At 45.8% G+C, this 17,263-nt stretch overlaps 1 protein-coding gene across 1 annotated transcript in view; it reads left to right on the top strand.

Annotated features, from left to right (window-relative positions):
• The window catches only part of LOC115120056 (son of sevenless homolog 2-like), a 175,971-nt gene that overhangs the window by 63,930 nt on the left and 94,778 nt on the right, over nt 1-17,263 (top strand). Inside the window, exons 2-5 of the mRNA XM_065004384.1 lie at nt 2,795-2,920; nt 11,062-11,193; nt 11,635-11,799; nt 14,818-15,024. Coding sequence (XP_064860456.1) covers nt 2,795-2,920; nt 11,062-11,193; nt 11,635-11,799; nt 14,818-15,024 — 630 coding nt within the window. The remainder of the gene's footprint in view (nt 1-2,794; nt 2,921-11,061; nt 11,194-11,634; nt 11,800-14,817; nt 15,025-17,263) is intronic.

Below are 17,263 nucleotides of genomic sequence, written 5' to 3'. Positions count from 1 at the left end.
CATCGTCTCTCTCTAACGTTTGTCCCCATCGTCTCTCTCTAACGTTTGTCCCCATCGTCTCTCTGACGTTTGTCCCCATCGTCTCTCTGACGTTTGTCCCCATCGTCTCTCTAACGTTTGTCCCCATCGTCTCTCTAACGTTTGTCCCCATCGTCTCTCTAACGTTTGTCCCCATCGTCTCTCTGACGTTTGTCCCCATCGTCTCTCTGACGTTTGTCCCCATCGTCTCTCTAACGCTTTGTCCCCATCGTCTCTAACGTTTGTCCCCATCGTCTCTCTAACGTTTGTCCCCATCGTCTCTCTGACGTTTGTCCCCATCGTCTCTCTGACGTTTGTCCCCATCGTCTCTCTGACGTTTGTCCCCCATCGCTCTCTGACGCTTGTCCCCATCGTCTCTCTGACGCTTGTCCCCATCGCCTCTCTGACGTTTGTCCCCCATCGCTCTCTCTCTAACGCTCTCTGACGTTTGTCCCCATCGTCTCTCTGACGTTTGTCCCCCATCGTCTCTCTGACGTTTGTCCCCCATCGTCTCTCTGACGTTTGTCCCCATCGTCTCTCTGACGTTTGTCCCCCATCGTCTCTCTAACGTTTGTCCCCATCGTCTCTCTGATGTTTGTCCCCATCGTCTCTCTGTCTCTCTAACGTTTGTCTCTGTCTCTCTGACGTTTGTCCCCCATCGTCTCTCTGACGTTTGTCCCCCATCGTCTCTCTGACGTTTGTCCCTATCGTCTCTCTGTCTCTCTAACGTTTGTCCCCATCGTCTCTCTGACGTTTGTCCCCATCGTCTCTCTAACGTTTGTCCCCATCGTCTCTCTAACGTTTGTCCCCATCGTCTCTCTGACGTTTGTCCCCATCGTCTCTCTGTCTCTCTAACGTTTGTCCCCATCGTCTCTCTGACGTTTGTCCCCATCGTCTCTCTGACGTTTGTCCCCATCGTCTCTCTGACGTTTGTCCCCATCGTCTCTCTAACGTTTGTCCCCATCGTCTCTCTAACGTTTGTCCCCATCGTCTCTCTAACGTTTGTCCCCATCGTCTCTCTAACGTTTGTCCCCATCGTCTCTCTGACGTTTGTCCCCATCGTCTCTCTGTCTCTCTAACGTTTGTCCCCATCGTCTCTCTGACGTTTGTCCCCATCGTCTCTCTGACGTTTGTCCCCATCGTCTCTCTAACGTTTGTCCCCCATCGTTTCTCTGACGTTTGTCCCCATCGTCTCTCTGACGTTTGTCCCCATCGTCTCTCTGACGTTTGTCCCCATAGTCTCTCTGACGTTTGTCCCCCATCGTCTCTCTGACGTTTGTCCCCCATCGTCTCTCTGACGTTTGTCCCCATCGTCTCTCTGACGTTTGTCCCCAACGTCTCTCTAACGTTTGTCCCCATCGTCTCTCTAACGTTTGTCCCCATCGTCTCTCTAACGTTTGTCCCCATCGTCTCTCTGACGTTTGTCCCCATCGTCTCTCTGTCTCTCTAACATTTGTCCCCATCGTCTCTCTAACGTTTGTCCCCATCGTCTCTCTAACGTTTGTCCCCCATCGTCTCTCTAACGTTTGTCCCCATCGTCTCTCTAACGTTTGTCCCCATCGTCTCTCTAACGTTTGTCCCCATCGTCTCTCTAACGTTTGTCCCCATCGTCTCTCTGACGTTTGTCCCCATCGTCTCTCTGACGTTTGTCCCCATCGTCTCTCTGACGTTTGTCCCCATCGTCTCTCTGACGTTTGTCCCCATCGTCTCTCTGACGTTTGTCCCCATCGTCTCTCTGACGTTTGTCCCCCATCGTCTCTCTGACGTTTGTCCCCATCGTCTCTCTGACGTTTGTCCCCATCGTCTCTCTGACGTTTGTCCCCATCGTCTCTCTGACGTTTGTCCCCATCGTCTCTCTGACGTTTGTCCCCATCGTCTCTCTGACGTTTGTCCCCATCGTCTCTCTGACGTTTGTCCCCATCGTCTCTCTGACGTTTGTCCCCCATCGTCTCTCTGACGTTTGTCCCCCATCGTCTCTCTGACGTTTGTCCCCCATCGTCTCTCTGACGTTTGTCCCCATCGTCTCTCTGATGTTTGTCCCCATCGTCTCTCTGTCTCTCTAACGTTTGTCTCTGTCTCTCTGACGTTTGTCCCCATCGTCTCTCTGACGTTTGTCCCCCATCGTCTCTCTGACGTTTGTCCCCCATCGTCTCTCTGACGTTTGTCCCCATCGTCTCTCTGACGTTTGTCCCCATCGTCTCTCTGACGTTTGTCCCCATCGTCTCTCTGACGTTTGTCCCCATCGTCTCTCTGACGTTTGTCCCCATCGTCTCTCTGTCTCTCTGACGTTTGTCCCCATCGTCTCTCTGATGTTTGTCCCCATCGTCTCTCTGATGTTTGTCCCCATCGTCTCTCTGTCTCTCTAACGTTTGTCTCTGTCTCTCTGACGTTTGTCCCCATCGTCTCTCTGACGTTTGTCCCCAACGTCTCTCTGACGTTTGTCCCCAACGTCTCTCTAACGTTTGTCCCCATCGTCTCTCTAACGTTTGTCCCCATCGTCTCTCTAACGTTTGTCCCCATAACGTTTGTCCCCATCGTCTCTCTCTAACGCTTGTCCCCATCGTCTCTCTGACGTTTGTCCCCATCGTCTCTCTGTCTCTCTAACATTTGTCCCCATAGTCTCTCTGACGTTTGTCCCCATCGTCTCTCTAACGTTTGTCCCCATCGTCTCTCTGACGTTTGTCCCCATCGTCTCTCTAACGTTTGTCCCCATCGTCTCTCTGACGTTTGTCCCCATCGTCTCTCTAACGTTTGTCCCCCATCGTCTCTCTTCCAGGTGCAGCTACAGGTGCACCCCAACCTGTCAGCCACGGAGGGCGCTCTGCAGCACATCGAAGAGCTGATCCTGCAGCTGCTCAACATGCTGTGTGTGGCCCAGCCACGCTCTGTACAGGACGTGGAGGTGAGGATACCTGATCGCTATGCTGTAATGTTATGGGCAATTCCACGGCAACGGAAGTACGCTTTGACTCACTTTTAACATGTATGTCAAACGGAAAAAAAACAGATTTCAAAGCTGATCAAATCATACAACTTGTATGTAGACGCACAGAGTTTGAACATCACAGTGTAAAATAGTAACAGTTCAGTACAACACAGAAGAGTAGAGTTCGGTGCTGAAATTATATTTATCAGAGTTTAACACTCCTTCAAACACGTTAAGACACGTCACAAAAACCACCATACAACTATATCACAACGTACGTACTGGTTGTGGCTGGCTTGTGTGTTTCGAGAGAGAGAGAGGGAGAGGGAGAGAGAGACAAAACTGTGGTTTGTAACTTTTATGTTTGCGTTAACCAATTTGGTAACGGAATTGAGAGTTTTATTACGAGAATTACGTCTCCCTCATGAGGGAGGGAAATGTGAAAATATCATAAAGAAGAATTATGTCACTCATTGAAAGCCCGTCTAACAAACGGTGGATCTGTTCTACGGGTCCTATTACTATGCTTCCTGTTTCTACGTTTTGTTTTTGCATCTTTTACTTTTGGTTTTGTTCACCAGTTTAAAAAAAAATAAAAAAATAAAATTGGTTATTGAAAATATATTTCACAGTGGTACAATGATTCTCTACACTTTCTTATTTTGTAAACATAAACTGAAATTATGCAAACCGTTAGAATTTTAGAAACCAGGAAATGGCGGACCAATTTCTGCACGTTGCACCTTTTAAAAAAAAAAAAAAATATTTTTTAATATGTGGGTTTTTAGTAACTGAATTACAAGGCAATATTTCTTAAACATACAGAAGGTTAACAATGTCTCAGAAACTAAAAACAAGTGTTGATATTAGTGGGCAGGGGTCTTCATTGTTTTGATGTAATTATGATACCTTTTGGGGACCCCTTTTCCCGTACTGTTTACCCAGAAATCACAGTGTTTTACTTATGTCTCATTTTTAAGATGGCAAAATGGTTGAAAAAAGTATCTAAGTCTTCATTCCACAAAATACTTTTAATTTGACACCTAATTTGACATGCTCCTGTTAACTTCACATGTTGGTGATCCTGTTAACTTCACATGTTGGTGCTCATGGGTCCTTTAACATGTTGGTGCTCCTGTTAATTTCACATGTTGGTGCTCATGGGTCCTTTAACATGTTGGTGCTCATGGGTCCTTTAACATGTTGGTGATCCTGTTAATTTCACATGTTGGTGATCCTGTTAACTTCACATGTTGGTGTTCCTGTTAACTTCACATGTTGGTGATCCTGTTAACTTCACATGTTGGTGCTCATGGGTCTTTAACATGTTGGTGCTCATGGGTCCTTTAACATGTTGGTGCTCCTGTTAACTTCACATGTTGGTGCTCAGGGGTCCTTTAACATGTTGGTGCTCATGGGTCCTTTAACATGTTGGTGCTCCTGTTAATTTCACATGTTGGTGATCCTGTTAATTTCACATGTTGGTGATCTTGTTAACTTCACATGTTGGTGATCCTGTTAATTTCACATGTTGGTGCTCCTGTTAACTTCACATGTTGGTGCTCCTGTTAACTTCACATGTTGGTGCTCATGGGTCCTTTAACATGTTGGTGCTCCTGTTAACTTCACATGTTGGTGCTCCTGTTAACTTCACATGTTGGTGATCCTGTTAACTTCACATGTTGGTGCTCCTGTTAACTTCACATGTTGGTGCTCATGGGTCTTTAACATGTTGGTGCTCATGGGTCCTTTAACATGTTGGTGCTCCTGTTAACTTCACATGTTGGTGCTCATGGGTCCTTTAACATGTTGGTGCTCATGGGTCCTTTAACATGTTGGTGCTCCTGTTAACTTCACATGTTGGTGCTCATGGGTCCTTTAACATGTTGGTGCCCATGGGTCTTTAACATGATGGTGCTCCTGTTAACTTCACATGATGGTGCTCCTGTTAACTTCACATGTTGGTGCTCATGGGTCCTTTAACATGTTGGTGCTCATGGGTCCTTTAACATGTTGGTGCTCCTGTTAATTTCACATGTTGGTGCTCATGGGTCCTTTAACATGTTGGTGCTCATGGGTCCTTTAACATGTTGGTGATCCTGTTAATTTCACATGTTGGTGATCCTGTTAACTTCACATGTTGGTGTTCCTGTTAACTTCACATGTTGGTGATCCTGTTAACTTCACATGTTGGTGCTCATGGGTCTTTAACATGTTGGTGCTCATGGGTCCTTTAACATGTTGGTGCTCCTGTTAACTTCACATGTTGGTGCTCAGGGGTCCTTTAACATGTTGGTGCTCATGGGTCCTTTAACATGTTGGTGCTCCTGTTAATTTCACATGTTGGTGATCCTGTTAATTTCACATGTTGGTGATCTTGTTAACTTCACATGTTGGTGATCCTGTTAATTTCACATGTTGGTGCTCCTGTTAACTTCACATGTTGGTGCTCCTGTTAACTTCACATGTTGGTGCTCATGGGTCCTTTAACATGTTGGTGCTCCTGTTAACTTCACATGTTGGTGCTCCTGTTAACTTCACATGTTGGTGATCCTGTTAACTTCACATGTTGGTGCTCCTGTTAACTTCACATGTTGGTGCTCATGGGTCTTTAACATGTTGGTGCTCATGGGTCCTTTAACATGTTGGTGCTCCTGTTAACTTCACATGTTGGTGCTCATGGGTCCTTTAACATGTTGGTGCTCATGGGTCCTTTAACATGTTGGTGCTCCTGTTAACTTCACATGTTGGTGCTCATGGGTCCTTTAACATGTTGGTGCCCATGGGTCTTTAACATGATGGTGCTCCTGTTAACTTCACATGATGGTGCTCCTGTTAACTTCACATGTTGGTGCTCATGGGTCCTTTAACATGTTGGTGCTCATGGGTCCTTTAACATGTTGGTGCTCCTGTTAATTTCACATGTTGGTGCTCCTGTTAATTTCACATGTTGGTGATCCTGTTAACTTTACATGTTGGTGCTCCTGTTAACTTCACATGTTGGTGCTCATGGGTCTTTAACATGTTGGTGCTCATGGGTCCTTTAACATGTTGGTGCTCCTGTTAACTTCACATGTTGGTGCTCATGGGTCCTTTAACATGTTGGTGCTCATGGGTCCTTTAACATGTTGGTGCTCCTGTTAATTTCACATGTTGGTGCTCCTGTTAATTTCACATGTTGGTGATCCTGTTAACTTTACATGTTGGTGCTCATGGGTCCTTTAACATGTTGGTGCTCCTGTTAACTTCACATGTTGGTGCTCCTGTTAACTTCACATGTTGGTGCTCCTGTTAACTTCACATGTTGATGATCCTGTTAACTTTACATGTTAGTGCTCGTGGGTCCTTTAACATGTTGGTGCTCCTGTTAACTTCACATGTTGGTGCTCATGGGTCCTTTAACATGTTGGTGCTCCTGTTAACTTCACATGTTGGTGCTCCTGTTAACTTCACATGTTGGTGCTCCTGTTAACTTCACATGTTGGTGCTCCTGTTAACTTCACATGTTGGTGCTCATGGGTCCTTTAACATGTTGGTGCTCCTGTTAACTTCACATGTTGGTGCTCATGGGTCCTTTAACATGTTGGTGCTCCTGTTAACTTCACATGTTGGTGCTCCTGTTAACTTCACATGTTGGTGCTCCTGTTAACTTCACATGTTGGTGCTAATGGGTCCTTTAACATGTTGGTGCTCCTGTTAAATTCACATGTTGGTGCTCCTGTTAACTTCAGATGTTGGTGCTCCTGTTAACTTCACATGTTGGTGATCCTGTTAACTTCACATGTTGGTGATCCTGTTAACTTCACATGTTGGTGCTCATGGGTCTTTAACATGTTGGTGCTCATGGGTCTTTAACATGTTGGTGCTCCTGTTAACTTCACATGTTGGTGCTCCTGTTAACTTCACATGTTGGTGCTCCTGTTAACTTCACATGTTGGTGCTCCTGTTAACTTTACATGTTGGTGCTAATGGGTCCTTTAACATGTTGGTGATCCTGTTAACTTCACATGTTGGTGATCCTGTTAATTTCACATGTTGGTGCTCCTGTTAACTTCACATGTTGGTGCTCCTGTTAATTTCACATGTTGGTGATCCTGTTAACTTCACATGTTGGTGATCCTGTTACCTTCACATGTTGGTGCTCCTGTTAACTTCACATGTTGGTGCTCATGGGTCTTTAACATGTTGGTGCTCATGGGTCCTTTAACATGTTGGTGCTCCTGTTAACTTCACATGTTGGTGCTCCTGTTAACTTCACATGTTGGTGCTCCTGTTAACTTCACATGTTGGTGATCCTGTTAACTTCACATGTTGGTGCTCCTGTTAACTTCACATGTTGGTGCTCATGGGTCTTTAACATGTTGGTGCTCATGGGTCCTTTAACATGTTGGTGCTCCTGTTAACTTCACATGTTGGTGCTCATGGGTCCTTTAACATGTTGGTGCCCATGGGTCTTTAACATGATGGTGCTCCTGTTAACTTCACATGTTGGTGCTCATGGGTCCTTTAACATGTTGGTGCTCCTGTTAACTTCACATGTTGGTGCTCATGGGTCTTTAACATGTTGGTGCTCATGGGTCCTTTCAACATGTTGGTGCTCCTGTTAACTTCACATGTTGGTGCTCATGGGTCCTTTAACATGTTGGTGCTCCTGTTAACTTCACATGTTGGTGCTCCTGTTAACTTCACATGTTGGTGCTCCTATTAATTTCACATGTTGGTGCTCCTGTTAACTTCACATGTTGGTGCTCATGGGCCCTTTAACATGTTGGTGCTCATGGGTCCTTTAACATGTTGGTGCTCCTGTTAATTTCACATGTTGGTGCTCCTGTTAATTTCACATGTTGGTGATCCTGTTAACTTTACATGTTGGTGCTCATGGGTCCTTTAACATGTTGGTGCTCCTGTTAACTTCACATGTTGGTGCTCCTGTTAACTTCACATGTTGGTGATCCTGTTAACTTTACATGTTGGTGCTCGTGGGTCCTTTAACATGTTGGTGCTCCTGTTAACTTCACATGTTGGTGCTCATGGGTCCTTTAAAATGTTGGTGCTCCTGTTAACTTCACATGTTGGTGCTCCTGTTAACTTCACATGTTGGTGCTCCTGTTAACTTCACATGTTGGTGCTCCTGTTAACTTCACATGTTGGTGCTCATGGGTCCTTTAACATGTTGGTGCTCCTGTTAACTTCACATGTTGGTGCTCATGGGTCCTTTAACATGTTGGTGCTCCTGTTAACTTCACATGTTGGTGCTCCTGTTAACTTCACATGTTGGTGCTCCTGTTAACTTTACATGTTGGTGCTAATGGGTCCTTTAACATGTTGGTGCTCCTGTTAACTTCAGATGTTGGTGCTCCTGTTAACTTCACATGTTGGTGATCCTGTTAACTTCACATGTTGGTGCTCATGGGTCTTTAACATGTTGGTGCTCATGGGTCCTTTAACATGTTGGTTGCTCCTGTTAACTTCACATGTTGGTGATCCTGTTAACTTCACATGTTGGTGCTCCTGTTAACTTCACATGTTGGTGCTCCTGTTAATTTCACATGTTGGTGCTCCTGTTAACTTCACATGTTGGTGCTCCTATTAATTTCACATGTTGGTGCTCCTGTTAACTTCACATGTTGGTGCTCCTATTAACGTCACATGTTGGTGCTCCTGTTAACTTCACATGTTGGTGCTCCTATTAACTTCACATGTTGGTGCTCCTGTTAATTTCACATGTTGGTGATCCTGTTAACTTCACATGTTGGTGATCCTGTTAACTTTACATGTTGGTGCTCATGGGTCCTTTAACATGTTGGTGCTCCTGGGTCCTTTAACATGTTGGTGATCCTGTTAACTTCACATGTTGGTGCTCCTGTTAACTTCACATGTTGGTGCTCCTATTAATTTCACATGTTGGTGCTCCTATTAACTTCACATGTTGGTGCTCCTGTTAACTTCACATGTTGGTGCTCATGGGTCCTTTAACATGTTGGTGCTCCTGTTAACTTCACATGTTGGTGCTCCTGTTAATTTCACATGTTGGTGATCCTGTTAACTTTACATGTTGGTGCTCATGGGTCCTTTAACATGTTGGTGCTCCTGTTAACTTCACATGTTGGTGCTCCTGTTAACTTCACATGTTGGTGCTCCTGTTAATTTCACATGTTGGTGATCCTGTTAACTTTACATGTTGGTGCTCGTGGGTCCTTTAACATGTTGGTGCTCCTGTTAACTTCACATGTTGGTGCTCATGGGTCCTTTAACATGTTGGTGCTCCTGTTAACTTCACATGTTGGTGCTCCTGTTAACTTCACATGTTGGTGCTCCTGTTAACTTCACATGTTGGTGCTCCTGTTAACTTCACATGTTGGTGCTCATGGGTCCTTTAACATGTTGGTGCTCCTGTTAACTTCACATGTTGGTGCTCCTGTTAACTTCACATGTTGGTGCTCATGGGTCCTTTAACATGTTGGTGCTCCTGTTAACTTCACATGTTGGTGCTCCTGTTAACTTCACATGTTGGTGCTCCTGTTAACTTCACATGTTGGTGCTCATGGGTCCTTTAACATGTTGGTGCTCCTGTTAACTTCACATGTTGGTGCTCCTGTTAACTTCACATGTTGGTGCTCATGGGTCCTTTAACATGTTGGTGCTCCTGTTAACTTCACATGTTGGTGCTCATGGGTCCTTTAACATGTTGCTGCTCATGGGTCCTTTAACATGTTGGTGCTCATGGGTCTTTTAACATATTGGTGCTCATGGGTCTTTTAACATGTTGGTGCTCATGGGTCCTTTAACATGTTGCTGCTCATGGGTCCTTTAACATGTTGGTGCTCATGGGTCCTTTAACATGTTGCTGCTCATGGGTCCTTTAACATGTTGGTGCTCATGGGTCCTTTAACATGTTGCTGCTCATGGGTCCTTTAACATGTTGGTGCTCATGGGTCCTTTAACATGTTGCTGCTCATGGGTCCTTTAACATGTTGCTGCTCATGGGTCCTTTAACATGTTGGTGCTCATGGGTCCTTTAACATGTTGCTGCTCATGGGTCCTTTAACATGTTGGTGCTCATGGGTCCTTTAACATGTTGCTGCTCATGGGTCCTTTAACATGTTGCTGCTCATGGGTCCTTTAACATGTTGGTGCTCATGGGTCCTTTAACATGTTGCTGCTCATGGGTCCTTTAACATGTTGGTGCTCATGGGTCCTTTAACATGTTGCTGCTCATGGGTCCTTTAACATGTTGCTGCTCATGGGTCCTTTAACATGTTGCTGCTCATGGGTCCTTTAACATGTTGGTGCTCATGGGTCCTTTAACATGTTGCTGCTCATGGGGTCCTTTAACATGTTGCTGCTCATGGGTCCTTTAACATGTTGCTGCTCATGGGTCCTTTAACATGTTGGTGCTCATGGGTCCTTTAACATGTTGGTGCTCATGGGTCCTTTAACATGTTGCTGCTCATGGGTCTTTTAACATGTTGGTGCTCATGGGTCCTTTAACATGTTGGTGCTCATGGGTCCTTTAACATGTTGGTGCTCATGGGTCTTTTAACATATTGGTGCTCATGGGTCTTTTAACATGTTGGTGCTCATGGGTCCTTTAACATGTTGGTGCTCATGGGTCCTTTAACATGTTGCTGCTCATGGGTCCTTTAACATGTTGCTGCTCATGGGTCCTTTAACATGTTGCTGCTCATGGGTCCTTTAACATGTTGCTGCTCATGGGTCCTTTAACATGTTGCTGCTCATGGGTCCTTTAACATGTTGCTGCTCATGGGTCCTTTAACATGTTGCTGCTCATGGGTCCTTTAACATGTTGCTGCTCATGGGTCCTTTAACATGTTGGTGCTCATGGGTCCTTTAACATGTTGGTGCTCATGGGTCCTTTAACATGTTGCTGCTCATGGGTCCTTTAACATGTTGCTGCTCATGGGTCCTTTAACATGTTGGTGCTCATGGGTCCTTTAACATGTTGCTGCTCATGGGTCCTTTAACATGTTGGTGCTCATGGGTCCTTTAACATGTTGGTGCTCATGGGTCCTTTAACATGTTTCAGCCAGTGTCTGTCAATATGGATAATAATAATTAAACAAGTATTTCTGCTTCCTCTCCCTCTGTCCAATCAGGAGCGGGTACAGAAGACTTTCCCCCACCCCATAGATAAATGGGCCATAGCTGATGCCCAGTCGGCCATCGAGAAGAGGAAGAGGAGGAATCCCCTACTGCTCCCTGTGGATAAGATACACCCTCTACTCAAGGTACAGGTCTTAGTCCCACCAGGATTATTTACCTTCCTCCTGCAATGCACTGATGAAATGATCACCTGTCCTTATTCAGGCCCTCATTTAATACATCCTGGTAGGAGGGTTCTGTCCTCGTTTATTCCCTCCTGATTCCGGGAATCCTCAAACCAGGATTTCTAGAATCCTCCAACCAGGATTTCTAGAATCCCCCAACCAGGATTTCTAGAATCCTCCAACCAGGATTTCTAGAATCCCCCAACCAGGATTTCTAGAATCCCCCAACCAGGATTTCTAGAATCCTCCAACCAGGATTTCTAGAAAGCCTAAGAATTTGGGGACATTTTCTGTGATTTTGCAACTGTATTTCTTATACCTTCTGCCTCTCCCCCTACCTCTAAACCCCCTCTCTCCTCTCCCCACTACCTCTAAACCCCCTGCTGTTTGTCCTGTCAACAGGAGGTGCTGGGTTATAAGATAGACTACCACGTCTGCCTCTACATCGTGGCGGTTCTAGAGTACATATCAGCTGACATCCTGAAGCTAGCAGGAAACTACGTTGGTAACATCAGACACTATGAGATCAGCCAGCAAGACATCAAGGTGTCCATGTGTGCAGACAAGGTAGGAAACCGTCTGTCTCTCTGTGTCCGTCTGTCTCTCTGTGTCCGTCTGTCTCTCTGTGTCCGTCTGTCTCTCTGTGTCCGTCTGTCTCTCTGTGTCCGTCTGTCTGTCCGTCTGTCTGTCTGTCTGTCTGTCTGTCTCTTTGTCTGTCTGTCTCTTTGTATCATTGTCTGCCTCTGAATCAACCCTCAATGCCAATCCACTCCAAAGTAGGTAAATATTTTGAAGATATTCACACCCCTACAGTGCCTTCAGAAGGTATTCAGACCCCTACAGTGCCTTCAGAAGGTATTCAGTCCCCTACAGTGCCTTCAGAAGGTATTCACACCCCTACAGTGCCTTCATTCACACCCCTACAGTGCCTTCAGAAGGTATTCACACCCCTACAGTGCCTTCATTCACACCCCTACAGTGCCTTCAGAAGGTATTCAGACCCCTACAGTGCCTTCAGAAGGTATTCACACCCCTACAGTGCCTTCAGAAGGTATTCACACCCCTACAGTGCCTTCAGAAGGTATTCACACCCCTACAGTGCCTTCAGAAGGTATTCACACCCCTATTCACACCCCTACAGTGCCTTCAGAAGGTATTCAGACCCCTACAGTGCCTTCAGAAGATATTCAGACCCCTACAGTGCCTTCAGAAGGTATTCACACCCCTACAGTGCCTTCATTCACACCCCTACAGTGCCTTCAGAAGGTATTCACACCCCTACAGTGCCTTCATTCACACCCCTACAGTGCCTTCATTCACACCCCTACAGTGCCTTCAGAAGGTATTCAGACCTCTACAGTGCCTTCAGAAGGTATTCAGACCCCTACAGTGCCTTCAGAAGGTATTCAGACCCCTACAGTGCCTTCAGACCGCTACAGTGCCTTCAGAAGGTATTCACACCCCTACAGTGCCTTCAGAAGGTATTCACACCCCTACAGTGCCTTCAGAATGTATTCACACCCCTACAGTGCCTTCAGAAGGTATTCACACCCCTACAGTGCCTTCAGAAGGTATTCAGACCCCTACAGTGCCTTCAGAAGGTATTCACACCCCTACAGTGCCTTCATTCACACCCCTACAGTGCCTTCAGAAGGTATTCAGACCCCTACAGTGTCTTCAGAAGGTATTCACACCCCTACAGTGCCTTCATTCACACCCCTACAGTGCCTTCAGAAGGTATTCAGACCCCTACAGTGCCTTCAGAAGGTATTCACACCCCTACAGTGCCTTCATTCACACCCCTACAGTGCCTTCAGAAGGTATTCAGACCCCTACAGTGCCTTCAGAAGGTATTCACACCCCTACAGTGCCTTCATTCACACCCCTACAGTGCCTTCAGAAGGTATTCACACCCCTACAGTGCCTTCATTCACACCCCTACAGTGCCTTCAGAAGGTATTCACACCCCTTGACTTTTTCCAAATGTTGTTGTGTTACAGCTTGAATTTAAAATGGATGAAATTGAGATTTTGTTTCACTGGTCTACACATAATACCCCAATAATGTAAAAGTGGAAATGTGTTTTTAGAAATGTTTACAAATGAATTAAAACTGAAATGTCTTGAGTCAATAAGTATTCAACCCTTTTGTTATTAAGTCAAGTCTAAATAAGTTCAGGAGTAAAAATGTGCTTAACAAGTCACATAATACGTTTCATGGACTCACTCTGTGTGCAATAATAGTGAGTTTTGAGTGATTACCTCATCTCTGTACCCCCACACATACTAGTATCTGTAAAGTCCCTCAGTCGAAGTAGTGCATTTCAAACACAGATTCAACCACAAAGACCAGGCAGGTTTTCCAATGCCTCGCAAAGAAGCTCACCTATTGGTTGAAGAGTAAAAAATAATAATAAAAGAAGCAAACATTGAATATCCCTTTGAGCATGCTGACGTTATTAATTACACCCAGTCACTACAAAGATACAGGCGTCCTTTCTAACCCCGTCGCCAGAGGGTTGAGGAAAACCCTTCAGCGATTTCACCATGAGGCCATTGTTGACTTTTTAAAGCAGTTAAGAGTTGAAATGACTCAACAACATAGAAGTTACTCCACACTTCTAACCTAAATGACAGAGTGAAAAGAAAACATGCATCCTGTTTGCAACAGGGACCTAAAGTAAAATTGCAAAAAAAAAAGGCAAAGAAATTATCTTGATGTCCTAAATACAATGCGTTATGCAACTTCAACACAGTACCACTAAATATTTGCAAGCATGGTGCTGGCTGTATCATGTTATGGGTATGCTTGTCATCAGCGTTATGCAACTTCAACGCAGTACCACTTCATATTTGCAAGCATGGTGCTGGCTGTATCATGTTATGGGTATGCTTGTCATCGGCAAGGACTAGGGAGTTTTTTTTAGGATAAAAATCAAAGGAATAGAGCTATAAGCACAGGCAAAGTCCCAGAGGAAAACCTGGTTCAGTCTGTTTTCCAACAGATATTGGGGAAATTAGTTCACCTTTCAGCAGGACAATGAGCTAAAACACAAGGCCAAATCTACACTGGAGTTGCTTACCAAGAAGACATTGAATGTTCCTGAGTGGCCAAGTTACAGACTTAAATCAGCTTGAAAATCTATGGCAAAACCTGAAAATGGCTGTCTAGCAATGATCAACAACCAACTTGAGCTTGAAATGTTGTACACAATCCAGGGTGTGCGAATCTCTTGGAGACCTTACTCAGAAAGAGTCATTAGCTGTAATCACTGTCAAAGAAGGACTCTGACATGTATTGACTCGGGTGTGAATTCTTATGGGAATACAGATATTTCTGTGTTTCATATCCAATAAATCTGCTACAATTTCTAAAAACATGTATTTGCTTTGTCATTATGGGGTATTATGTGATGAGTAATTTATTTAATCTATTTTAAATTGAGGCTGTAACACAACAAAATGTTGATTAAGTCTGAATACTTTCTGAAGGCACTGTAAGCTGGTTGACTTGGTAACCTGTCTCTCTGTGTGTCCGTACCAGATGTTTATGGACGTATTTTGACCAAAGATGTCTCTGTCTCAGGTCCTAATGGACATGTTTGACCAGGACGAGGACATCGGTCTGGTGTCTCAGTGTACGGAGGAGCCTTCGTCGTCGGGGGAGCTGACCTACGACGACCTGGTGCGCCTGGAGATTGCAGAGGAGCGCCAGTACCTGCGGGAGCTCGACCTCATCATCAAGGTGTTCCGACATCACTTCCTGTTCAACAACAAGATCTTTACGCCTCAGGTGAGAACAGTGAAACAGGTTAATTAATGAACACCTTTTATGAACAGTTTATAAAACGGCGGTGATCTTACACAGTAGCCGACATAACACAGCAGACTGCTTACCAAACAGTTTGTTTGACCACATAGCAACCGTTTGCAGTTACCCCGGCAACAAAACCAAATAATGTCACTCAAACAGAAGAGGGAAGTAACAAAGAAAGTAACAAAGAGTCACTGACCAACAACCAAAATGAAACCGGTGGTTTTTTTTTTTTTTAGGAGGGGCTCTGAAAGACACTCATGGGGGGTGTCCACTGAAAGTTGACTAGCAACAACTGGGACCTAAAAGACACCCACCCTGAGCTCCCACTAAATCTGCCCAAGAAGAAGTAAAAAAAAGAAAAACCAAAACACCAAACTTAAAGACAGGAAATAAACCAAAAAGGTGGAGCAAAACAGAAACGGGGAAGATCAGATAAAGGATTGTTTTTCTAGAAATGAACATAGCGAGAGACAACTAAAGGTGTTGACCTTCCTCAGATATCAAGACCCCTGGAGCACTGGGCCAGCTGCTCTTTAATAGCACCTGGGCCAGCACAGGTGAAACACCATCCCACTAACGAGATGGCAACTAGCACAGCTGTAACACATACTGACTAACGAGGTGATAACAATCGGAGGGCCCTAAATGCTAATGAGCTACGAGCGCTCAAGTCCAACCTCAAAACATAAATGGAAAAAACAAGACCTGTGAAAGACCATTTGAACTGAACAGCTGTAGTCAGCTGACTGGCTTATCTGCCCTGCAGTTGTAGTGTGAAAACTGACACGGTGGTGTTGGGGTTTGGTGGTGACAGACACGGTGGTGTTGGGGATTGGTGGTGACAGACACGGTGGTGTTGGGGTTTGGTGGTATTGGGGTTTGGTGTTATTGGGGTTTGGTGGTGACAGACACGGGGGTATTGGGGTTTGGTGGTGACAGACACGGTGGTATTGGGGTTTGGTGGTGACAGACACGGTGGTATTGGGGTTTGGTGGTGACAGTCACGTGGTATTGGGGTTTGGTGGTGACAGACACGGTGGTATTGGGGTTTGGTGGTGACAGTCACGTGGTGTTGGGGTTTGGTGGTGACAGACACGGTGGTGTTGGGGTTTGGTGGTGACAGACACGGTGGTGTTGGGGTTTGGTTGGTTTGGTGGTGACAGACACTTGGTATTGGGGTTTGGTGGTGACAGACACTGTGGTATTGGGGTTTGGTGGTGACAGACACGGGGGTATTGGGTTTTGGTGGTGACAGACACGGTGGTGTTGGGGTTTGGTGGTATTGGGGTTTGGTGGTATTGGGGTTTGGTGGTGACAGACACGGTGGTGTTGGGGTTTGGTGGTATTGGGGTTTGGTGGTGACAGACACGGTGGTGTTGGGGTTTGGTGGTGACAGACACTGTGGTATTGGGGTTTGGTGGTGACAGACACGGTGGTATTGGGGTTTGGTGGTGACAGACACGGTGGTGTTGGGGTTTGGTGGTGACAGACACGGTGGTATTGGGGTTTGGTGGTGACAGACACGGTGGTATTGGGGTTTGGTGGTGACAGACACTGTGGTATTGGGGTTTGGTGGTATTGGGGTTTGGTGGTGACAGACACGGTGGTATTGGGGTTTGGTGGCGACAGACACGGTGGCTGGTGGTATTGGGGTTTGGTGATATTGGGGTTTGGTGGTATTGGGGTTTGGTGGTGACAGACATGGTGGTATTGGGGTTTGGTGGTATTGGGGTTTGGTGGTGACAGACACTGTGTTATTGGTGTTTGGTGGTGACAGACACGGTGGTATTGGGGTTTGGTGGTGACAGACACGGTGGTATTGGGGTTTGGTGGTATTGGGGTTTGGTGATATTGGGGTTTGGTGGTGACAGACACGGTGGTATTGGGGTTTGGTGGTATTGGGGTTTGGTGGTATTGGGGTTTGGTGGTGACAGACACGGTGGTATTGGGGTTTGGTGGTGACAGACACGGTGGTGTTGGGGTTTGGTGGTGACAGACACGGTGGTATTGGGGTTTGGTGGTATTGGGGTTTGGTGGTATTGGGGTTTGGTGGTATTGGGGTTTGGTGGTGACAGACACGGTGGTATTGGGGTTTGGTGGTGACAGACACGGTGGTGTTGGGGTTTGGTGGTGACAGACACGGTGGTATTGGGGTTTGGTGGTGACAGACATGGTGGTATTGGGGTTTGGTGGTGACAGACACTGTGTTATTGGT

Source organism: Oncorhynchus nerka, linkage group LG18 (genome assembly GCF_034236695.1).
Source record: "Oncorhynchus nerka isolate Pitt River linkage group LG18, Oner_Uvic_2.0, whole genome shotgun sequence".
In the NCBI taxonomy this organism is placed as follows: Eukaryota; Metazoa; Chordata; class Actinopteri; order Salmoniformes; family Salmonidae; genus Oncorhynchus; species Oncorhynchus nerka.
Note: the sequence above shows the minus strand (reverse complement) of the source record. Positions and strands in the feature narration are given on the sequence as shown.